Source organism: Gadus morhua, chromosome 19 (assembly GCF_902167405.1).
Source record: "Gadus morhua chromosome 19, gadMor3.0, whole genome shotgun sequence".
In the NCBI taxonomy this organism is placed as follows: Eukaryota; Metazoa; Chordata; class Actinopteri; order Gadiformes; family Gadidae; genus Gadus; species Gadus morhua.
In genome coordinates, this window is record NC_044066.1 from 10938648 (window position 1) to 10963508 (window position 24861).

A 24861-nucleotide genomic window follows, 5' to 3' on the forward strand; every position below is an offset into this window, starting at 1 on the left:
ACAATAACATCTGTCTGTGAGTCCTATAATTAAGGTGATGTGGTGACCGATCGATGGCCAAGAAGCAGCATCTTTATAGCCCAGGTCCACATCTTCCTTTGGACAGGAAGGTCATTAATGAGATGGATTAAGTGAAACCATTGATAGTCTTTAATTCTTTTCTTCTCTCTCGAATTCTTTTTTTCTTTCTTGAACTCTCTTTCTCTATCCTCATTTCCGTTTCTTTACCTTTTTCTCGTGTTTATCTTTCTCGCTGTCTTTCTTTCCTTGACTATGTTTATTTAGCTTTATTTCATTGTTTGAGAGTTTTTTCTTTAGTTTTCCTTCTCCCTTTCTGCCTTGGGCTGTGGAATGTCACGTGGGCCCCCTTAGCCCCGCCCCCCACAGGCCCCGCCCCCTGCGTGTGGAGTTGATGGCGAGAGGGGGTGAAGGGCCTTGAAGGAGCGTGGATTTGACTCGGGGAGTTTGAGTGAACGCGAGCGGCGGGGGAGACAACAAGACTCAAAAACGTTATCTGTGACGCTAGGCAAAGTGAAAAAGCTGTTAGACGCGCCACTGCTTATAAACCCTGCAGGAGACCGGAGATGCTCTCTAACACTGTCGCATCTTTTTTGCCTGACATCTGGATGAGGATAAACTGCCTTCAACTCATCATTCGTGAGGTTTCAAAGGTTCAATGCGATTGCGCAAAAGTTTGAGTTTGTAGAGCTGTTGCGCAGCAGGATCTTTTGTGTTTTTTTGGGGAGGTCTTTTGCTGTCCGCAGTCAGGGGTCCATTGTAACCTCAGCTTTTCTAAAACAAAGTTCGTTTTGCAACGTTTATTTGCCAGTTGATCCATAAACAGCGGGGGGTTCACATTGCACAGATGAGGGTTGTTTTACTGTTTGTTTGGGTCAGCCTCTTCTTGTTCTTGACTTTGGCCTGTGCCGACAAAGATGTGCAAGAAGACGGACTTTCCAGGAGAGAGGTCCGTGGACTTACCAGGTCCAGAGAGAGACTAACGGTGGGACGGGATGCTGAGATGTCAGATGAACCCGTAGAGGCAACAGAAAAGGATAAAGCAAAACCGAAAAAGAAGAAGACACCAGAGGAAATAGAGGCAGGTAAGTGAAGATAAACCGACTTCCCCGTGATGTGTGCGTGTGTGTATGTGTGGAATTTCTATGCGGATGAAACAAGGAATGTTTTTTTTTTAGCTCTCAGTAGGCAGACAGCCAATAAAGAACAGAGGAGCGAGAAAGGTGACCTCTAGACGCTGTTGAACATTTGGTTTGAATAGAGGAACCACCTCAAGTGTTATTAAACACCCGTCCTCCATCTTCCTCACCCCAGAGTCACCAATCCTCCATTGAAACAATAAACTTAGAAGACGGAGTCAACATGTGTCTAGTCCACTTATAGAGTGACAGATGTTTACCTTGTTATTGAAAACATTAACAATACCCTCATGGATGTGCTGTCTGAAAAATGAAGGGAAATGTGTAATGACTCAGCGATGTTGGAGTCTGCTATGCTGATTCCGCAACTTTAATAGCGGCCAGACCATGTCCTCCACTTCCACCGCCAACACCACCACCTCACCCACTTCCACCATAATCGACCCCGTTACCCCCCCACCACCTCCACTCGTTCCATCGCCACCACCGCCGCCTCCATCACCGCCGCCTCCATCACCACCGTCTCCATCACCAGCGTCTCCATCACCACCACCACCTCCAACACCCCCACCACCACCCCTATCACCACCGTCTCTATCACCACCGCCTCCAACACCACCACCACCACTGCCTCCATCACCGCCACATCCATCCTCACTACCACTTTTGTCCCCACCACCCAACCCGCCACCACCCAAACTAGCACCACCATGACAGGCTCTCTCTACGCCATGTTTTTCCTTCAAACTGACTGAGGAAGGCACTTTGTTACGGGGGGGGAAGGTTAAAAAAGAGTAGAGGAGCGTTGATGAAGTAATGACTCACAACAGAAACATTTCCACTCCCCACCCCCCCCCCCCAATCCCACCCGCAGGAGGCAGGCTTTACAAGAGCAGGCAGCATTAACAGGCTGGCTCGGAGGTCAGCCCACCCCCTGGAAAAAAACCTCACTCTGCTCAAAAACAGGGACGTGAAACCACATAGTCCTCCTTAATACTACTCCCAGCACTGGCTCTCTACTGAGCCTGCAGGCTCCTCTCAAGCCCCTAATGGGGATCCAATACACATCTGGAATCATCTCCCGTCTTGTTAATTATTCCCATGGTGCTTTGCTCTCTTGTTCAAGGATGACTTAACAAATGAGCTGGTATGTTTCCAAGCAAATCCCATGTCTTATCCAGCCAGCCTAGGTTCATATTGAGTTTAAGATCTTGATGTAGTTAGAGGAAGCAGTAACATCAAGATTGAGGCCAATGTTTTGGTTTTATTGGTATGCTAGGTTTTAGTAGAGGAGTAGATGTTGACAATACACGTCCCGCAGCAGAAACCAAAATCCTTATCTTATGTCTGCCTCTTTATAACAGAGGGATTAGACTAGAAAACTTTCGAACATATCCATGTGTCTTCGTGTGATTTTCCATTCACTCGTATGTTGGAGCAGACGGTTCAAACACTCCAGGTATTCTCCACTAAACTGGGTTTATAGCAAAAGTAAATGTCTGTGGATGTGCCAGGTGTATTTCTTCCAAGTTCAGGTTTGAGTAATTGTTTGGTTCATAACCAAAATACACAACGAAGTGGGCCAAATTCTTTCTCCTTCAAACCCTGTCTCTTCTGGGTACAAATTAATGTCTGTACTCTCTTTGTGAGTCTCTCCTCTATTTAGTCAAAAGCCAACATGATTTATTTTTGGCGCCAACAATGCTTTTATCTTTCTCGCCCTTTCACAATTCGCCTTTCTCCCTCCAACTCCTGTCTCCCTCGCTCACCCTAACTCCCCTATCCTCTCTCCCTCTCTCACCCTAACTCCCCTATCCTCTCTCTCTCTCTCTCTCTCCCTCTCCCTAACTCCCCTATCCTAACTCCCCTATCCTAACCCCCCCCCCCCCCCCCCCCCCCCCCCCCCTCTCTCTCTCTCTCTCTCTCTCTCTCTCTCTCTCTCTCTCTCTCTCTCTCTCTCTCTCTCTCTCTCTCTCTCTCTCTCTCTCTCTCTCTCTCTCTCTCTCTCTCTCTCTCTCTCTCTCTCTCTCTCTCTCTCTCTCTCTCAGCTAGGGCAAAGAAGGCTGCGGAGAAAGAGGCCAAGAAGCAGAAAGGAGCGAAGCCCACCAAGAAGCCAAAAGCCCCCAAGGCCACCAAGAAACCAAAAGCCCCCAAGGCCCCGAAGGTCCCCAAGGCCACCAAGAAGCCCAAAGCCCCAAGGAAACCCCGACCCACGGAGCCCACCCAGGACAGGGCTAGGACCCCACCCACCAAGCGTCCAAGTCTGGAGGAGGAGGAGGAGAGGAGGATTCTGGCCGAACTGGGTTGGGACCAAGGTATGTTCATCTCCAGAAAAACAAACACTTTGTGGCTAATTTTAGTAGATGCCTAAAAAAATCCAAATCACTAAGTAAAATAAAACGTCATTAAAAGAGCACGTTGGGGTTAGAATCTCGCTCAAGAATGCGTGCTAATAGGTGCGGACATTGGGGATTGAACACAGTTCCTTCGGGGCTGGGAGTCAAACAGTCTAGCGACACGTTTTTTTTCTGCCCCATAAAAGTGCTTGCACACTGTCTCAACAAACGCCAACACACACCAACACTGGGCCACTACCTCATACCTGTTGGCTGTTGCTGAAGTTGACTGACGTTTTGGCTGTTTGCAGTTGACAGTTTGGAACTGCCAACTGCAGACTCAATTCTAGAGTTGGCTGTTGGTGCAGTGTTCAAGCATTGGATGGATTTTCTTTTGAGCTTGTACAATGCCCAACATTCAGAATATATATATTATGCATAACATGTATTAAGATAAACATAACAGAGATATTACATGCCTTAATCATCCCCAGTGATGCTATAGTGATGCACTGTGATGTTTCCCCAGTGATTCCTGCTGTGACACCCGAGGAAACTGCTCCCGCACCAGACCTCGGTGAGTTGAGTGGATGAATAAAGGAATAACACAAAACACAACTTTAGCATTGCCATGCCACAGGAGCCGCAATATTGTTACAGATGAACCACAATGGCCCAAACATTAGGCATTTATGAATTGAACTCAAACCTTCTAAAGATTTAAAATGGTAATTATGTACAACTCTGTCTTAGATTTTGTAGCTGGAATCACTTCGAGGATTAGTAGTCCAGCGGATATCAAGCGACATTGCCTAATATTTTGTTTTCTTTGCTACAGTCGGTCATCAGCCGCCAACGGCTCCAACCCTAAATGAAAATGACAACGAACACTGGAATTCAAGATGTAGGCCGGGTCTATCCATATTCTTTATATTGCTGTTATCTCTCTAGACATCCATCCATCTATCTTTCTATCTATCTCTCTATCAATCCATCCCTCTCTGTTTAGAACAATGCAAGGAGTAATACACAGAGAAGTACACACTGGATAATGAATAACCAACCATTTGTTCTAAAACAATTCATAATTCACAATTATCAATCATTATAGATCTAGCCAGAAACCCTTCAGCTTTTACCACAATTAGACTGCTTGAAGGACTAATTCAATTCAAGATGTTGTATTCATGTATTTTTCCTTCCAGATGATGTATTTGAGGAACCAGTTGAACCTGACCTTAAAAAGCGAGTCACAACCACAGAGGTCATCATGTACATCCCAGGTAGCCCACAGTAAACCTGTGCACACTGTATGAAAGGATGGGTTGGATTCAAGTCTGTCTGCCATGTAAAGTATGCTGTTTTCTTCTATTCCAGAGGAGGTAACCTCATCACAACCCATGATTGCCTGGTATGAGGAATATGAATATTCAGACTGTACGTTTTATTTCTTCCTTTCTATTCATTATTGTGGTCAAGTCGTATTGTCTCATGAGCACTTGGTTATGAATAACTAAATGTATGTGTTTTTTTTCAGAAATCTCTGCTTAAATCTTTAGTCGGTCCAACATTGATTGTGCTTTCATTGGTTCTCGGCCACAAGTTGATCGGATAACTTTGTTACTAATTTAAATGAATGGACATACTTGCAGATGAATGAAGACACTTGCATAATGTTTCCACAAACATTCATGGACGAAACATACTGCACATCGCATACAACTGATCCCTCTGATTTACCATGATCTAAATGATTGATTCAGATTTTTCCCGCTCCTCAGTGGCTGCAAAGAGGCTGGAGGAGGAAACTGCCAAAGCCCAGAAAGAGAAGGCGGAGAAACGTCTGGAAGGTTCTTTGATTTTCTAAAAGGGCCATGTTTGTTTTCTGATCCCCTCCTCCAGTGGTGAGGTGCATTAAGTTATTTCAGTCTGTTATTATGAGACGACCAGGGACATTCTATTTGGTTGTTTCTCTACCGTAAGTGTGGGAGTAAGACAGGTGTGTATGTGCAAGCACGTGCGTGTGTATGTGCCTGGGTTTGTGCATTTGCGTGAGTATGTGCGTGGGTGTGTGCACATGCGTGTGTGTCTGCGTGGGTGTGTGCAAGTGCACGTGAATCTGTGTATGGGTGTATGTATGTGTGTGTGTGTGTGTGTGTGTGTGTGTGTGTGTGTGTGCGCGTGGGTGTGCACGTGGGTGTGCACGTGTGTGTGTGTGTGTGTGTGTGTGTGTGTGATAGATGGAGATGGCTGCGTGAAGGGTTATGGAAAAACTGCATTCCACCACAACATTCTCAAACCGCTGTGGGGGGAAACTTTAACAACTCAAGATAGCGGCTTCTTAATTCCCCCCGTTTTACACCAAATTCACCATGTTGTTTACCAATGTCATTAAAGCACTTTAGTATACGCCAAGGAGCATGTTATGTGGGTCAGGGAGAGGGTCAGCTTATGTAAGGCTACTTTGAGCTGCACATCTGCTGCAACAGGTAAATAGAGCAGGCCAGAGAGCCAACATGTGGATAAGGTTTTTATCTGGCTGAGGGGTGCAGTCCATTTGAAAACACGGTTTCTTCCTCACATACCCTTTCCCCATCTGCTCTCCGCAGCCGAGCGAATGAGGAAGAAGTGGGAGGAAGAGGAGGAGGAGCGGATGAAGCAGATGTTGGAGCCGAAGGAGCCAAAAAGTAGGAGGACATTTACTGGTCTTTGTAAGCCCTGTACAGGCCAAGTGTGTTCGCCGAAACAGATTTGTTTACAGCGGTTCCTGTGGTAATTATTATTATGGTGGAGAGTGGGTCTGTGTCTGACTGCCTGTCTGTCTGTGTGTGGTTTTGTGTTTGTGTGCGTGCGGTTCTGTGTATGTGTGTGGTTCTGTGTATGTGTGTGTATGTGTGGGTGAGTGGGTGTGTCTGTGTGTCTGCGTGTGTGCGTCTATGCATTGTGGCTGAGGTTTAGACTGTGGTAGGATACAGTCGTATAACTTCTACGTTATAATTTGCAAGTATTGTCAGAGAAAATGAGAGACTTGGTCCAGAAGGGTTTATGTGTGAACACAAAACATATGATTTTACATTGCTGAAAAAGCCTTCAAAGTGAATAATGTTATTTCATGTTGAATAAACCGATCAGAGACTGTATGATTTACCTCTCCAGTATGATAAAAACAGTTTACGGGTCTTTCTATTATATTCTATCGTGTTGTATTCTCCAGTCCCAAATTTAAAAAAAGAACCGCCCATCTTCTATTGTACTAGCTCTACCTCCTTAAAGTTAAACTTCAAGGAGCCTTAATGTTATCTTTCCTAATAATAATAATAATTATACATCAAGGTACCCAAGGACCCTGTAGAAATAAAGTGTGTATACTCCACAAAAAGTACATACGTACATAGTATTTTGTAGCTAGTAGAAGTAGTAGTAGTAGTTTCCTAGACACATATGATGGCGATACCTTCTCTGTGCTGACACTGTAGCAGGGCTGAGGTCTCAAGCTGCATTGACGTCATGGCATTGGGACGTGTGTCTCTGACCTGAGCTGCTCTGGTTGTGTCTCTGACCTGAGCTGCTCTGGTTGTGTCTCTGACCTGAGCTGCTCTGGTTGTGTCTCTGACCTGAGCTGCTCTGGTTGTGTCTCTGACCTGAGCTGCTCTGGTTGTGTCTCTGACCTGAGCTGCTCTGGTTGTGTCTCTGACCTGAGCTGCTGTGGTTGTGTCTCTGCTCAGAGTGTCCTCCTTTGGGTCTGGAGTCTCACAAGGTGGAGGACGAACAGCTGCTGGCCTCCTCTCAGTCTCACCACGGCTTCGCTGCCCAGAGAGGACGTCTCAACATGCAGGTAGACAGACACACACACACACACACACACACACACACACTAATGCACGATGACAAGCGCACACACCCACACACACACACATGCAAACGCACACACGCACACACACAGACTACTCCTCAGGCCTACATCGTTGTCTGAGAGGAGAGAAAAGGCGTGATTTGCTTCAGAGTGTGACTGTGCGTGACTACGCTGTAATCCAGCAGGTCGACACTTACTGCAATGCAACTTCCACCACAGCTCAGAGCTACAATGACTGTATGCACTGTATGTATGCAATCATACACACATGCATGCCCGCCAAGTGGGGCTCTAGACACAATGCAGACCCCTCTGCATTTAGAGAGCACCTACACCAGTACGTAGTCGCGTTGGATGAAAGCCGAACAGTTCAGACAGTTGATGGTCCTCTCTGTGTCGGTCTGAAGGGCTCCGACAAGGAGGACGACATGTACGGCGGGGCGTGGTGTGCCGACTCAGAGGACACCAGCCACTGGTTCCAGCTGGACGCCCGCAAGGAGGTGGAGTTCACCGGGGTGATCACCCAGGGCAGGAACTCAGACACCAGGTCAGGCCCAGAGGACCCCCCCCCCGTACCCTCCTGGAGAGTAGAATCAAATATAATTCTCTTTTATTTTCATTGCACATAGTACAGCAAAAATGTTATGTCATCCAGACGTTTCGAATTTTAAATAGATAAGAAAGGTAAAAAATATATGGATAACAAATAAAGATAATTGATACTAATAACAAATTACGATGAAATATACAGATAAATAAGAATACCAGCTGAGGTAAACGGTATGGCCCTGCTCTGCAAGTTTCTAACATGAGAGCGCTGTTGAGGACGTGTGCTGTGAAACATGTGCGTTATGTGTGACTGTTCCGCTTAAGGGAGCAAGGATGGTGGTGGAATAAGAAAAGGGGAGGGATTTTCTTTTTGTAAAGAGTTGACTAATTCCTCGTATTTCTTTTCTTTTTGCAGTGAGGATTTCGTGTCGTCCTTCTACGTGTCCTTCAGTAACGACACCCGCGATTGGACCGTCCTTCATGATGGCTACGCCGAATGGGTCAGTAAGCAGGGGGGGGGGGGGGGGGGGGTGGGGGAGTGTTTTTGATTCTTCGCTGAAAAGGTTACTGGGTTCGAACCCCAATGACCACAGACATCCTTGCCCTTAGGCTGATGGCTAATGACTATGACTATGTGACTTACATTACCTAGGATAAAAACGTCTGCCAATGGCGGACTAGTTTTTAGCAGGCCTAATCTTGTGTCTCCCTCCCCGTCAGTTGTTCTACGGCAACGTGGACAAGGACACTCCGGTCCTGGCCCAGTTTGATGTTCCCGTGGTGTCGCGCTACATCCGGATCCTCCCTCAGAGCTGGAACGGCAGCCTATGTCTCCGCTCCGAGGTCCTGGCCTGTCAGCTACCCAGTCAGTACCACACAAACACCCCATCACTCCCATTCAACTCTTTCAAATAACAAACTCCCCGTTGAGGTTGTTAATGAGTGCGTGCTTTCCAACCGTTTACCATGATCGGTAGAGCGTGGCATTAACGGTGACCGAGTTGTGGGTTCAATTCCCACTGGGGGTCCGCCCTCCTGCTAAGAATGGATAATGAGAGCGCAAAACAAATGTTTTATATTTTCAACACTTATGTATGTATGTAGCCTATATATGTGAAACATGTTATGGCAGGTATACAACCACGCAAATATATGAAAATGAATAGATGCTATTTGGAGGAGACTTTTATCAAAATCGTACAATCCTAACCTACATTCTTAGCCTTGATGGCCCCAACAGGACATTAACCCCTCACCCCGGGGTTTGGCCTTGACGTTCTAATTAAGCAGACAGCACTAGCAGCCAGAACTACCCGGTAGGCTCCTAGGACAATAACAATAGTATGTCAATAGCAGTGAACCTCACTACGGCCACGACCCTTCTTTCTTTAGGTCCATGCCCTTCTTCCCCACAACAATCATTTTAAACAATGGCGGCATGCGGTTCACGAGTGGGTTTACGTTGGTACGATAGTGAAGTTGAGTGTTTACTTGAAATTTTGGCAGACGACAGCATTCACGTTGTTGTTCTCCGTCGTTATGGCGGCAAGGACGCTTGGTGATGAAGTATTTATCGTATTACGACGTGATGACGTATGTATGAAGGAGCAATCGTGCCCAGGCCACGGCCTTTGGGAGCAGTGTGACCACGGGCCAGCGGGGGGAGTGGGGAGGGGGGGAATCGTGCTGAATCTACCTGCAGCACGGAACAGGCAAACGGCCCTAGTGTGAGTGGGCCCTCAGATTGACACAGTGGCCATGTTGCTTCTTCCCCCAGACAGATACGTGTCAGAGACCACGGTCAATGCCTCGGACGCTCTTGACTTCAGACACCACAACTACAAGGACATGAGACAGGTTAGTGATGATGGACTGCATTCATACAAAACAAGAAGAAAGGTAAAGCAGGTGCTGTTTTTGGTCCCAACAGGACTTATTCACCTGGCAGTCATCTTGTTTCTAATTGGCAGCTGATATTGCCTTTAATGTGTTACATGTATACAGATACACCCCGACAACACACACACATACACTCACTAATGTGACTAAGTTGTCTGGGTGCTGGGAAAAAAACACTAGAGAGGCCAACGCAAAACAGGAGCTTGTGTACGCTGTCTATAGCGTAGACATCGAACAATGCCATGCAGAAGAAGAACAGGTCAGGATGACCTGTAAGTGTCATCCGGAATAGTTCCCGATAAGGGGTTAACAATTGAAAGTTGAAAACACCTTACAAGATAATATTAAAAGATCTGTCAGGCTGAAACACAGAACACATGACCAGTAAGCAAGCGGGCTGGGGTTGGAAGGAGGCTCTGATGAAAGACATAAACAGATGTATATATGTCTTAATATTCGTATGATTGAATCACTAGGCAGGGGAATCGAAACAAAAAAAATCTCTCCTGCTAAATTCCCACTCCTCTTCCTTGTTTGATGAAGATGATGAAGGTGATCAATGAGGAATGCCCCAACATCACCAGGATCTACAACGTGGGCAAAAGCTACGGTGGCCTGAAGATGTACGCTATGGAGATCTCAGACAACCCCGGGGAGCATGAGAGAGGTAGCCACGAAGGAACGCTCTTCATTGGGTTTAGTTAGCATGCTAGCATGCTAACATGCTAAGAAGCAGGTCAAGATTACAGCTAAGGGCAGGTAAGGTCAGTGGCTATTGGGTGTTTGACACCCAGCCAAAAGGTACTGGGTTAGATCCCAAAAGTCCCCAGAGCAATAAGGGTTCTCAAGACAAGGGTTTTCCTGACTATGGATTGTATAGCAGCACCAGAAACCTAAGTCAATCTTGTAAGAAAGGCAGTACACATTCATCAAAGAACCGTTTTGGTGTTATTCAGTCTCTATTAAAAGCTTTTGTGCGTAGAGCTGTATAGATGTATCCCCATGATTCTATATCATGAATACCACTGCCAATGCCAGGCTGAAACTATCTTAATCAATACCACATAAACCTTTCAGTGTCCTGCAGGAACCGTTTCCCATTCGTTTACACTGTAATTGACAACAGGTGAACCAGAATTCCGCTACACTGCGGGTCTCCATGGCAACGAGGCGATGGGCCGAGAGCTTCTCCTGCTGCTGATGCAGTTCCTCTGCAAGAAGTACAACGAGGACGACACCAGAGTGCGCCGCCTGGTGGACAGCACGAGAATGCACCTGGTGCCCTCGCTGAATCCCGACGCCTACGAGCTGGCGTTTGAGATGGTAATATGTCACGTGACTTTAGTAGGTATATCAGGAAATTATCTTTCTCAGGATTCTCGGTTAATCGCGGAAAACGCAATTACATCTAGTAACCCAAAATGTTAAGTGAAAGTATAAACAGATATAACAGACTAGATATTAGTAATGGAATATAATTATAAATGTTGTTAATGCAATGTTATATCAATGTGTAGACAACCAGGTAGAAAAGCACAGTGGTTCCGATTTACTAAGCTGGTAGAGCCTGACCGTGCCAGGGTTGGGGTTCGAGTCCCACTGGGACCACTAATAGGAATCTAATGTATACACTAAAGGTATTGGGACACTTTGAAAGAGTTCCACCGTTTGATTCCCTTTCGTGCTAACCTTCGCTCAGGGTTCGGAGATGGGGAACTGGGCGCTGGGCCACTGGTCGGAGGAAGGCTATGACATCTTCGAGAACTTCCCAGACCTCAACAGCGTCCTCTGGGGGGCGGAAGACCGAGGCTGGGTGCCCCGCGTGGTGCCCAACCACCACATCCCAGTCCCCGAAAACTTCCTGAACGGCTCTGTGAGTTTACTACACAGGCCAGGAAGGTCAAGGGTTCGATCCCCCCCCCAGTGCTCCTGTATAGGAACCCTTGAGCAAGACGCCGTAGCCCCACCCTGCCCCTCAGATCGGTATCTGAATACACTACACTTTGGATGGATGAGTTTAAGGCCCGATCCCATTTCTACCCCTTACCCCTTCAAAACAAGGGGGAGGGGTAAGGGGTAGAAATGGGATTGGGCCTTAATGTGTTTAAACTGTGGTACAGAATAATTCAAAGTATAGAATAATATTAAGTAGTAATAAACACAAGGCATGATAAAATACAACAAAGAACATATAAAACGAATACATAATATAAAAGAGTGCAAAATTATCAAGTAATTATGTGGTCAATGTGCAATCCATGTATCGGGAGAATGATTAAAGGGACTGATTGGAAGTGTTGTCGCGTAGGTTGCCGTGGAAACCAAAGCCATCATGAGCTGGATGGAGCGCAGCCCCTTCGTCCTCGGGGCCAACCTGCAGGGAGGAGAGAATATGGTGGCGTACCCCTTGGACATGCTGCGCCCCCCGAAATCAGTAAGGCCGGTCTACCACCTCCCCAACGGGTACACGACGGGTTACTTGAGGTGGAACCAAGTCAGGGTGTGCGTTTGATGTAGTCACTTGGACGCCCCTCCTGAGGTAAAAAATAATTTAAATCAGTTAATGATATAGTCAGCTTGAGGGTGAAAATCAAATAACATGTTCAATAACATGTTCAGGTAAGCCATTCCAAATGAAAAAAAATTCAGTGACTTGAGAGTCAAAGCCAATAACATATGCAGACATTTTCTAATTTGGGGGGTGCTCATTTATTAAAAATACAAAACCCTCGACGGACCTAGGTGAACCTAGCACGTTTGGGCCGGCCTGCTCACCAGCGCGGCTCCCCGAGGCCTCTCCCTCTCCCTTCAACCCCTCCTCCCCCCCCAGGAGAACCACGCCCAGCGCTCCCAGCACGACCAGCGGCCCGGCCAGGAGCGGGAGATGAACGAGGAGACGTGGGCGCGGATCCAGCGGCAGAACGAGGGGGCGCTGCGGGAGACCGCCGACGACACCATGTTCCGCTGGCTGGCCATGTCCTACGCCCACAGCCACCTGACCATGACCGAGAGCTACCGGGGGTCCTGCCACGCCGACGACATCACCGGCGGCCAGGGCATCATCAACCGCGCCAGCTGGAAGCCCGTGGTGGGGAGTGAGTACGGAGGGAGGGACCCCACGTGTGCTTCTGTCCGAACCGTAGCCCCCAAATGCCACGCAGCAATGTTAACTGGTTTGAAGCATGTCATTAGATATACAGATTATAATTATACCGATTTTAATTGGGTCACCAAACAAATGTAATTTTTTTTTCGATTTATCTTTTTGAAATGGCTGGTTTAAGATCATATATAAGGTGACACGGAAATGGCAGTAAAAATGGTCAGGAATGTTTATTTATGCACAAATTCGTTCTCCTCACGATTTATAGATTAGGCCCATTAGGAATTGGATCGTGATGATTTGACAATCAATGGGTCCCCAGAAAAAAGTCTGGGAAACACTGCATTAGAGGGTGATTTATCAACCATCTTTGGGAAATAGAATAGTTTCTTTGTCGCATTCTCAGAAAATAACTAGAAGTCCTCGGAGTATAGTAACAAAATACAGAAACGCTTTCAGCTCGTTTGCTCCTCCCTTTTAGTGATGGTGTCACAGATTCCGGGCGGGAGTACCTAACGTCGGACACCAATTATATAGATATCGCCCCAGAGACATCCACATCTGTACTTCGTTTATACTGTCACATAACTGAAAGTGTAGGTTGTACTGGAGGTCATGTACAACAAAAACAAGGCAGCATGAAGTGAGGTATGTTATTCATACTTTAGAGGAGAAGGCAAGATAACCGGTCAGCCAGAAGCAATCCTGTTTGTATTTATGTCCCCTCTGTGCAGGTATGAATGACTTCAGCTACCTGCACACCAACTGTTTTGAGCTCACCATCTTCCTGGGCTGCGACAAGTTTCCTCATGAGAGTGAACTTTCTAGAGAGTGGGAGATCAACCGTGAAGCGCTGCTGTCCTTCATAGAACAGGTCACAACAATGACTCATCTCTTTTCAGAAAGGTTATTGTATCTTAGAAAGATTTTGTGTGGACACGTTAGGTGACAAAACTGTGGCATGGGAAGGATTTTGTAGTGGTGAGTTTGACTGCTTTCTTGAGCAAAATTCCCCTCCTAAATGACTTGTATACAAATAATTGAATCAATATAAGTCGCTTTGGATGAAAGCCTCTGGTAACTGATGGCCATCTTGATTGTGGACCATCTCTACTTGGTGCTTAAGGCTCCTCTGCTCCCCCCAGGTGCACCGAGGGATTAAGGGTCTGGTCAGAGACATGGAGGGCCAGCCCTTATCCAACGCCACCATATCCGTCGAGGGAATAAGGCACGACATCAGAACAGGTACTGGAGAACGTTACGATATATAGTACGTTTGTTGTGATACTGTTCTCTCAAATGTGATCGGTCACCACTTCCCTGACAACAAATGGTCTACAAACCGAAACTAGAAACGCTCACAATCCCAAAATCTTGACCTTGCCTACAGATGCTTCATTCATATGCAGATATTAGTTTATAGAGGTTATGTTATAGAGGTTTGTGTCAACTTCAATTACAACGTCCTAGTGAATGCACCTAAACTGTGGCACATTAGTCAGGAGTCGTTTCCTTTACGGCTACCTTCTCTAACCAATCTCATGTGACCATCTCTAACCCTAACCACTCTCATGTGACCATCTCTAACCCTAACCAGTCTCTCATGTGACCATCTCTAACCCTAACCAGTCTCTCATGTGACCATCTCTAACCCTAACCACTCTCATGTGACCATCTCTAACCCTAACCACTCTCATGTGACCATCTCTAACCCTAACCAGTCTCTCATGTGACCATCTCTAACCCTAACCAGTCTCTCATGTGACCATCTCAAACCCTAACCATTCTCATGTGACCATCTCTAACCCTCACCAGTCCCATGTGACCATCTCTAACCACCCTCTCCCATCATGTGACCATCTCTAACCCTAACCATTCTCATGTGACCATCTCTAACCACCCTCTCCCATCATGTGACCATCTCTAACCCTCACCAGTCTCATGTGACCATCTCTAACCACCCTCTCCCATCATGTGACCCTCTCAGCTGCAGCCGGGGACTACTGGCGCCTGTTGAACCCTGGAGAGTACAAGGTAACAGCCAAGGCCGACGGCTACTCGCCCCAGACCCGCCTCTGCCTGGTTGGCTACGAGTCCAGCGCCACCTCCTGCAGCTTCAACCTGGTCAAGTCCAACTGGAACCGCATCCAACAAATCATGGCCCTGAGGGGCAAGACCCTGAAAGGAATCGCGACCGCTCCCAAAAAACCAAGCGTTGTAGCTGCCGGACCGAATGACGCCAACAGCCATGGCGAGACGGTTAGCGGCGTGGCAGGCGCTACAGAAGAAGCAGTGAAGTGGACCCCGGAAAACCTGGAGCGACTCCGGCGCAGGCGAATGATGCGTGTGCGACAGTTGCGCCTCAGGAGATTGCGAAACAGTCAGACGACGACTCGCGCTAGCACGACGACGACGACGACGACCACCACCACCACCACCACGCCGCCGCCAACGGAGGAAAGCAGGGTTAGCACGACGTCCTGGTACCCTCTGGTCGGGTGGTCCAGCGAGAGCCCGTTTGACGGGGTGTCGTTTGAACAGGCGGCCACGCAGGACTACCCCTTTGAGTACAGTGTGGACGACTTCTGAAAACGCTCATCTAAGGCTTATGAAAGTTTACTGTCGCCTGTGTGTGAAAGTACCTACTTAACCAGCCCAAATGTTGTTGCATTACTATCAGCCTAAGATAAAGTTCCACATTGCATCTCAATGGTACATATAAAAAGAAAGAATTGCAAGTTTATATCCATATTACTTTTTTATGTTTATACAAAATTGACCTGAAAACGGTTTCTGCTGAGCAGAGGCTATGGAATAAAAATATACTGGGTCAGCATCAAGACTGCTCGTTTTATAAATGTTACAAATTATGTTGGCCAATTAATGTATACCAAATAAGAAAAAGCTAATTGACAACTAAGGACAGCATTTAAGTTTTACACAAATAACCCAAATAAACCAAAAAGGTTTATTTCATAATATACACGTAAAATATACAATTATGTAGCCAAGTTCGGGATTCATGTTTCTTACAAAAAATAAGAAAACTAACAAACATTTAAAAGCTTCCATATATGTTAACTCAGTCCATAGATGGTCACTTCAAAGTCCATACATGGTCATGTCATAGCCCATATATGGACATGTCAGACCATATATGGTGAATTCTTTGCCCTTACATGGTCGTTTCATAGTCAAATGCTGGATCAATACCAGAGGTCCAATGCAAGCGGCCCATGTGTCTGATGTGTGTCCCGGTTAGGTGGAGGGCTTGGCCTTCCCCTTGGGTTTGGGTTTGTGGGCTTTTCCACCTTGTCCCGAACTGCGGAAACTCTTCAGAGGGTTGTTTGCCCTGTTGCTTTTCTGGGGTGGGAGCAAGAGAGCGAGAGAGAGGGGAATTCAGTTAGTTAAATGATCTATTTACGGAGGCGGTTTAAGTCGAGTCTGCTTAGCACTGAAGTACATAGCTCCAATACCCTCCACGCACAGATGTTTTCTGAGGTAAAGCTTACCGTGGAATGAGATCTACACATAACAAAATATAAAAACATTTGTTGAAAAGTTTGGTTTTCATCAACATGGATGTGAAATCAGGCAAATCTTTTATGAAAGGACTTGGATCTGTACTTTCTACGGGTAGAACAGTGCCATTGTGCAGGGAATAGAAAGATTGTTAATTCAAATAACTTTTATGTTAACACTTTCAATTGGCATTGAAAGTAAGCAGTATTTCAGAATATAACTTATAGTACTGCTTTTTAAAATATATAATTTTACAGAATACAGCCCTCCTAAAACGTCCCTCCCCTGAGCGCTGGGGGACGTTTTATATTGTTGTGGGTCCGACGAGGCAACAGGATAAACTATAACATAAATGGACGCGCCCTTACCTTGAAAGTGGGCTTGGCGAGGCCAAGAACCCTGCTCCTCCTCCTCCTCTTCTCGGACAACGGGTCTATCTTCCCCCGCAGCACCTCAGGCACTGGACCCCGGCAGAAACAGGTTGGGTACAATCAATGACCAGATCCCCATGGATACAGTACTATGGGGAAAGCTCGTGACATTGGATATACAAGAACTCTATACTCTGGTAGAAACGTTAAGTTTAATGGATAACCTTTCCCCAAGTAGAATAAAAAAAAAAAAGAAGCGCCATCTACTCCAGTGCTAGGACAAGGGGTGTACATGCACCATCTACACTAGCGCTAGGACAAGGGGTGTACATGCACCAGGCCTAAAAAATGTTTTTGTTTGGTTCCGGTTTCCGACCGACCCTGTCAATTTACGTGCGACCCAAATTATTTTATGAGTTTTATAAAAAAAAAAATATATATATATATATATATATTTTTTTTTATGTTATTACGTTTTGGTACAGCACCTATATAATTACGTTTTGGTACAGCACCTCTTCATTCTGTACAAGGATGAGCGAATTTTCTCGTTTTTAAATGAAAACAACCTACCCATCATTCGCTGCCGCTGGAAAAAATAAAATAAAAAAATAAAATAAATTCCCTACCTACCCATGACCTCAACTGACAACCAACAGGAACCAAACTTTTTTTTTTTTTAGGCCTCATCTACACTAGCATTAGGGTGTACATGATCCATCTACACTAGCGCTAGCATTAGGGGTGTACATGATCCATCTACACTAGCGCCAGCATTAGGGGTGTACATGATCCAACCACACTAGCGCTAGCATTAGGGGTTTACATTATCTGTCTACACTAGCGCTAGGATTAAGGATTAAGGGTGTAAATGCACCATTTACACTAGTGCGAGGATAAGGGGTGTACATGCATGCTGTATGTCTCACCAAGGTAGTCTGGGATGTTCTTCATGTGTGGTTTCACCACGGCAGGGTACAGGTCTTTATCGTGTCTCAGCAGCTGCAGATCCCTGGGGTTGTCTTCAAAGTAGGTCTGGAAACGAAGAAGGAGGTAGAAAAACATGTAAAGATAAAAGGAAAGTTTAGTGGTCAGGGTGTACTTCTTCAACAAGGTACCCTTGACAATGCCTTCTCCAAGAAATGTACTAAATGCATTCCAGTTGAGCTAGCTATTTAAAGTTTTGATATCCCTGATCAAGGAGCTTGCCTCCTTGATTAAACCCCCCCTAATCCCTTCCAACCTCGAAACGCGAGCCTCGCTTAACAAACACAACACAAGAGATTTCTGCGCACTGCTGCATTGTTCGCGCAATTCTCCTAGGTTCCTGGAGCCTAATAGTTGCAGTCTAATTGACGGAATGTGTTTTAGAGAAAATTTCAAATACAATACAATTATGCATATTGCACCTATACCTTAATGACATGATCCTAAATCCCTTTGGGCGGAAAGCATCTGCTAATCATCTCACTAGCAAAAGACGTGTTTGGGAGTTTATTGTCCGGTCAACGTAGCCAGATATGAAATGTTAAAGTATCGTACCAGAGGCTAAAAGTCATCTTATTTTAGTAAAATAATCGTACCAAGAGCCATTGTCGACAGTACATCGTACAGAGGTCAAAATGGTCACACAAAGACGACAACCATTGTTTATGTGGCCACTGTGCGTCAGGTCGGTGGACCCACCTTTAGTTTCTCAGAGTTGAGCAGCTCCTGCTTGATCTCCCTCAGCCTGGCCTCCTTCACCCCCTGCTTGGTCACCGAGCGCATGGCATCCTAGGAGGACGAGAACGGGGATTCACATCTGATTAGGATGTGGAAAACAACCAGCATAGTGAAAGTCCTCTTGAAGGGGGGAGGGGGGGGGGGGACACACTCACCCTACACCGGTACCGGAACCCCTCGATCTGCTCCATCTTGAACTCGTAGGGGTTCAGCATGCATTCACCGTTTTCTGATGGAGAGAGGGACGGATATCAAGCCTCCATCTTTATTACCCAGGATCCGTGTTAGGTCTCCAACCGAACTGTGACGGTGACTCAAAGCGACATCATATTGATGACGCCATGGCACGCAACCATTGGACATAAATTATTTTTGAATAGCTTTTACAATACAGGAGACTAGCGTCCCACTGCCTGTACAGATGTACGACTAATACTTTGATTCTTGGGCTTCTTACCTTGTACGAGGGACTTTTTCACGTCGTCGTGCGTAGGCATCTCCGTGGCGGAGATGAAGGAGAGAGCGGTGCCTTGGTTGTTCGCCCGTGCCGTTCTGCAGAATAAAGAACATGGCTTATGAACAAGGTGAGTAGTCCTGCTGTAAAACACTTGGACCCGGGGTGCCACTGCCAGCTATGCTCAAGCTTGATAGGGACAGAAGCACAAGAGGGATGGGGATTGAAACTAGTTTCCAAATACATATACAAAGTTAAGACCTCAACAGATGAAGGGGTGTATGGATGAATTAAAAACGCAACTAAAGCCATAAAAGTAGGCCATGAAAATACTGATGTTATGTGGATAATGTTTTTTTACAAGACTTGACCAGGTTGCCATTGAAGTCGACCAACCGGTTTTAGGCTTCAAAATGTCCCTTATAGAAACCCGAGGACCAGCCCTTGCCATTATGCCCCCAGTTTATTGACAGTACCTCAACCAGGAGCCAACCTGCCTTGATAAAAGCAGACCTACCTCCCAACCCGATGTATGTAGGAGTCCACAGACTTGGGGAAGTCAAAGTTAATGACGTTGGAGACGTTCTGGAAGTCCACTCCTCGCGAGACGCCGTACTCCTTATCCCTGGAAATGCACAATGGATCAGATCAGAGACCAACAAACCAGCAGTGCCCGCAAAAAGGAGGGATTTAGAACTAGAGGCACACAACAAACAAATCGATACCACCAGGGAACTCACTTTGTCCCTTTTATTTTCGGTTGCTTCTTCCCTCCCTTCTCCGTCTTCGAACCGCCGGCTGGTAAGGGCGTCTTTGGCGCCGACAGCGTATGTTCGTCCGAGGCGATGATATAGTCGTAGAAGCCTTGGTTGAACTGTGAGATGATGTGACACCTAGTGAGGGGGGGGGGGGGGGGGGGGTGTAAAGAATGGGAGCTTCACATTACTACCGATACGAGGCTGTGTGCTCTGGGCTCTGCCATTACACGGCCGTGTGCTTTGGGCTCTGCCATTACACGGCCGTGTGCTTTGGGCTCTGCCACACGGCCCTATGCTCCAGCCCCGCCCTACTCACCGGGAGTGGATGGGCAGCTCGGAGTTGAGCACGCAGGCGGGCACGCCCACCTGCTCCAGGAACAGCTTGAGGCGGTAGCAGCGCTCGATGGAGTCCACGAAGAGCAGGGTCTTCCCGCGGACCAGCCGCAGCTTCAGCAGCGTGTACACCAGCAGGAACTTGTCCTCCTCCTCACACTGGATGCTGTACTGCTGCAGCTGGCAGCTGGCGGGCAGCTGGGAGCCCTCCAGCTTCAGGATCACCTGTAGGAGGGGCGGGGGTCCGTATTCATTGAACCAAACCGTCTCGAGTTGTTGGATACACTGTTTGTTTTTGACTGACAGGGAAACAGTCACGCTTTGCTTTTTATTTATGCGTGGGAAAATAAATCACGACTGCAGCATCCAGTCGGTGTGGGATAAGTTTGAATTTTTATTTGAAATCGGACCAACGGAGAACACAAGTCCCGGATCAATGATGTCAATGGCCCAACGTTTTAACAATGTTTGAACTGAAACGGGGTTGATTAGTGCACAACACATGAAGAAGTACTTGCTAATGTTAGAACAAAACCACGGGTTATGGTTCTCATTTAACCTCATGATCTTTGCCTTAAGAATTGAAAGACTCAAGACGAAAAAAAAGTGTTCTCACGGGATTGTGCAGGATCATCTCTTTAAGGGACTGGACTTCCGTCGAGAGGGTCGCAGACATCAGGAATGACTGGTAAATCTTCGGTAAATGGCTGTTCAAAACACAGTCAAAGCAGTTTAAATTAGAACAATAATTAAGTATAGCCAACCATGGCCCAGGTCAATTAGTCTTGTAGTAAAACTTCTCATGCCCCCCCACACACACACACCACAGCAGGTTCTTGACGTCGGCCTCGAAGCCGAAGGAGAAGAGCAGGTCGGCCTCGTCCACCACCAGGACCTCCAGGCTCTGCAGCGCCAGGTTCTGAGCAGTGAGGTGGATCAGCACGCGGGACGGCGTACCCACCACCACGTCGGGCTTCTCCATCAGTATGGGCCTGGCCGAAGACATCCACAGGGCGACGGAGAAACATTAGGGTTAACAACAAAGCACTTACTGCACATGTAACGATCAGCCTTGCTAGGAACGTTCACACACTCATGGTAGTATAAGGAGCTATGGGTGAATCCAACCAAACACATCTATTCTTAAATGACAGTCATAAAGGGCTTCACAGGCCACTCAAGGACAGGGAGAAACTCCCCAGAACCAGAGGGAAGAAACCTTGAGAAGGAACCCAGAAGAGGGAAACCTTGAGAAGGAACCCAGAAGAGGCATCCCTCGTTCATTGCCAGTTATTGGAGAAAATACAGTTTTCTTTTTAAACTTAAACACACCTATATTTAAACAAGAAAAAGGTGGTTGTCATCAGGCACTTTTACACACTGCCAAGCCTGTTCGGTCGCGGCTTGGCACAACTTCATAAAAATCCCCCGTTTGTCGACGCGCGGGCTTTCTTGGTTCACGGGAGAAGGCGGGGCAGCGCCTTCTCCCGTGAACGCTCGCATGCACAGAATATTTAGCATACTACGAAAGTTTTTAATTTTTTATGATTCAAGAGACTTGCATGCAAGAATGAGTAGACATCTGAGTGTAGGCTACAAACGCGATTAACTATTTACAAGTGCAAAAACGACAACATATTCTTTATTATGCTGACCACTGGTCCTTGACAAAAGCCTCGTAAGGAACGTGCCCCTGCGTCTTACTTGTAGATTGCACCATCTTTCCCCGTCTTCGTTAATGCGACTGCATCACACTCTCCCATGATCAGCAGCTTGTGGATTTCACTTTCTCTCCTGTTAGAACTGCTCATGTTGACGTCACTGCGTTGTCTTTGTCTAGCCAGCGCAGCAACACCTATACCCACACCCCCCCTGCTGTGTAAACGCGCGGACTGTGTCGCGAAAAAGGCGTGCATAAAATGGGCGTATTTGGCAGTGTAAAAACATGATTGTCGTCGGACACGATAATTGATTTAAGCTGTCGACAAGGCTTGGATGTGGATTATATCCTTGATTTGAAGGTTCAATCTCTAATGAAGCCGATTCTCTTGGCACACTTTGTGAACGATTTGACGGGGTATATGCAGACGGAAACCAACCCGGCCATTTGCACATCAGGACTCACCGCTGGGCAGATATGTCAGCCTTTCCGGAGATGTCAACCACTCTGACATCCCTGGCACAGTACCGGGTCAGCTGGTCCAGCATAGCGTGTACCTGCTGGCCTAGTTCCTTGGTGGGCACCAGGATCACCGCCCTCACATCCTGCTCACGGACGCTCTGGGGACGTCAAAATAAGAGTTTATGTCCAGTTCTTTTTTAACATGCAGTACCTTGTACAAACTTGTCTTTAAGTTTTCACTGTTGTTTTTTGCACGTTATCTCTTGGTTGATAATACATGTCGTTTGTTGACTTTCTTGTCAAGAGTTAGCCTTTACGATGGTTTAAGTCTGACTCCGCACCTCAAGTAGGACACGTTACTGTGTTATGTCATTTCTCTGATACGGTTTCTGGTGAACAATTTCCCACAAGAAACACTGAATTTTACAAAGTTCGAATGCATCTTTTTGTGGTTGACATACCTGTTTGGAGGCGAGGATGTGCTGAATGACGGGCACGGCATAAGCGGCCGTTTTACCGGATCCAGTCCGAGCCCGAGCCAGAATGTCCTTCCCCTCCAGAGCCAGAGGAATGGCCTTCTCCTGGATCAGGGTCGGCTGAGCCCAGCCCAGGTCTGCGATGGCCTGGGTCAGAACAGCATGAATTGAGGAAGTCAGTGTCGAATATTTGTTAAAGTGACCCCAAGTTATTAGTAGTGAATTGGTTTGGGAAAATAGATCCATACTATTACACTACTGTGGTACGTAACGCTGGGATGTCCCAGACAAACATACACTGCAAAAAACACAAATGTATCCATTGAGTATATGTTGAAAGTCCCCACCTTGCGTTAAAATATAAGTAAGAAACAAAAGTTTAGAAGTGAGTAGACTATCAGCCCACTGTTAATCGCCCCACAGACGCCAAAACAATGACGTCCTGAAGTCATGAAGGGCTGTATTTATAATTTCTGCGCTACCAGATCGCACATAAACATCGCTAGCTCTACTGGAGATCGATTGAGATCCAACACAAATAACAATAATGTCTCTATTACCTTTAAAAGTCGGTCATCTATGCCCATTTCATGGAACTGTAACATTTCCTCTTCCATCGTTCCTGTTGTCAACACGTGTGTCGCACAGAACCCGAACCCCCAGTCGCGTGTGTCCTCCGTCTGCTTGCACGCTGCGACGTAAAGTACGGAACCCCAAAAGGATCAAATTTACAGTCGTTTTCGTAATTCAACCTTTTACCAAAAATGAATTGGACTGGATTTGTAATAACTATATTGGGTAAGGAAGGATTTCCAGACAATAAAATCCAGATAGTAAAATATTACATTTCAAATGATATGTGTAAATATAAAACGAATTAATCTGTTTATAGGTATGGCATCAATACTAAAATAACACTCCGATTTCATAATGCGATTATGGTATAAAAAAATCTGCCTACATAAATTGTGATTCAATAATTAGTGGGCTACTGCCGTTTGTAGTTTGCAGAAAAAGTGTAAGGTCAGTCACCCGACCCCCCTTTACAAAAGTTGTACATAAACAGCCAGTAAATACCATATACAGCCAGAAGATGGACTCGTAACTCCAACGTGATTTCATTCATTTTCCCCAGTTCCAAAAAAAGTTACAGCAGCGTACATATTCCGCCTGTTGAGTTTAATCCAGTTTTATTTTATTTTATGTTTGAGACATTAGGAGATACTCATGTCCATCAGTATTTTTGATTTTTTTTTAGACAGAAAGCCTATTCTGATCTGCTTGACATTGTGGCGTTTCTCCGGATCAGTTTTAACCTATGCGGCATGCCTCACGATACAAGATGATGCATCTGAAATGCATCCTCTTTAGTTACATGTCAAGCGAACAGTTCCATTACATAATTTGACATGTTAACTAATAGCTTAGATAACTTCGACCACGTAGCCTTGAGATCCCCTTTGGAGGGATAGGCTATAAAAGCAACCGTAGGCTACTCCTTACATGTGTGAGCTTCTCGAACGATTGAGAAAAACGGGGCAGAATTTATTTTTACATAAATAATTCTCTCCGAATTTTGATATAATTATGACGTTAATTCATAAAAACAAGAGCAGAATGTAAATTCGGAAGTGATTGCATTACGCTGTCGTAAAATTGTAGACTGGGTCATGTTGCGTAGTGTAGGATGCATGATAGTTGCATCACAGTGAAGTACAATTAGTGCTATTTATATAGACAAGGAATGCATCAATACATTTTTTTTAAATAGATCTAATTAATTTTTAGGTTATGTTTATTTGGTTCATATTTTGTATCGTCATTTTCACTCTTGCCTTCATTTTTTGATAGGCCTACACTATTTTCTTGTTTAGTGTATTCATTGTCTTTTTGTTTTGGACATTATTGAAAAAACAATAAATATATAGTTAAAAAAATATTTATTAATATATAATATATAAACACTTTATATATGGTATATATATATGCTTCAGATAAAAAAAAAATGCCCCACTTACCTGTGATAGGCTTGAGATCACAAGATAGCAGACCTTTGACTTTCACCTTTGCCACATTTGAAAGCATTTTGCCATGTCATTTTGTTCTTCTCCTTTTTTAACTCTTCTGTTACATTTTCTAATTAAATTCCCATTTTTTTCATCTCAATGTTAAGATACTTATATTTGATATTGTTAAAGACTAG

The 24861-nt window shown here is 45.8% G+C and overlaps 2 protein-coding genes across 2 annotated transcripts; one reads left to right on the forward strand and one right to left on the reverse strand.

Annotated features, from left to right (window-relative positions):
- The first annotated feature begins 417 nt into the window (after positions 1-417).
- On the forward strand, positions 418-15733 carry aebp1a (AE binding protein 1a). Its single transcript, XM_030341699.1, has 21 exons — positions 418-1103; positions 3206-3472; positions 4023-4070; positions 4332-4397; positions 4699-4776; positions 4871-4930; positions 5275-5343; positions 6103-6180; positions 7219-7328; positions 7754-7893; positions 8311-8395; positions 8616-8760; positions 9673-9752; positions 10338-10461; positions 10921-11117; positions 11494-11667; positions 12103-12228; positions 12625-12889; positions 13632-13771; positions 14043-14142; positions 14885-15733. The coding sequence occupies exons 1-21, from the start codon at positions 866-868 to the stop codon at positions 15484-15486; spliced, it is 3192 nt and encodes a 1063-aa protein (XP_030197559.1). The 5' UTR covers positions 418-865; the 3' UTR covers positions 15487-15733.
- Positions 15734-15842: 109 nt separating this feature from the next.
- On the reverse strand, positions 15843-23368 carry ddx56 (DEAD (Asp-Glu-Ala-Asp) box helicase 56). The gene is made up of 14 exons (XM_030341701.1): positions 23219-23368; positions 22644-22805; positions 22186-22340; positions 20885-21052; positions 20677-20767; positions 20044-20285; positions 19710-19862; positions 19487-19594; positions 18973-19067; positions 18671-18744; positions 18477-18566; positions 17720-17825; positions 16788-16879; positions 15843-16260 (listed from the first exon to the last, which is right to left on the reverse strand). The coding sequence occupies exons 1-14, from the start codon at positions 23273-23275 to the stop codon at positions 16156-16158; spliced, it is 1698 nt and encodes a 565-aa protein (XP_030197561.1). The 5' UTR covers positions 23276-23368; the 3' UTR covers positions 15843-16155.
- Between the last annotated feature and the right edge of the window lie 1493 nt (positions 23369-24861).

Excerpts from the sequence above, each read along its gene's own strand:
- aebp1a (XM_030341699.1), top strand. The coding sequence starts at position 866 with ATGAGGGTTGTTTTACTGTTTGTTTGGGTCAGCCTCTTCTTGTTCTTG. Across the intron at positions 7,329-7,753 it reads GAGGACGTCTCAACATGCAG|GGCTCCGACAAGGAGGACGA; the intron begins GTAGACAGACAC and ends GTCGGTCTGAAG. Across the intron at positions 8,761-9,672 it reads CCTGGCCTGTCAGCTACCCA|ACAGATACGTGTCAGAGACC; the intron begins GTCAGTACCACA and ends TTCTTCCCCCAG.
- ddx56 (XM_030341701.1), bottom strand. The coding sequence starts at position 23,275 with ATGGAAGAGGAAATGTTACAGTTCCATGAAATGGGCATAGATGACCGA. Across the intron at positions 19,068-19,486 it reads TACATACATCGGGTTGGGAG|AACGGCACGGGCGAACAACC; the intron begins GTAGGTCTGCTT and ends TTTATTCTGCAG. Across the intron at positions 16,880-17,719 it reads GAACATCCCAGACTACCTTG|TGCCTGAGGTGCTGCGGGGG; the intron begins GTGAGACATACA and ends GCCGGGGTCCAG.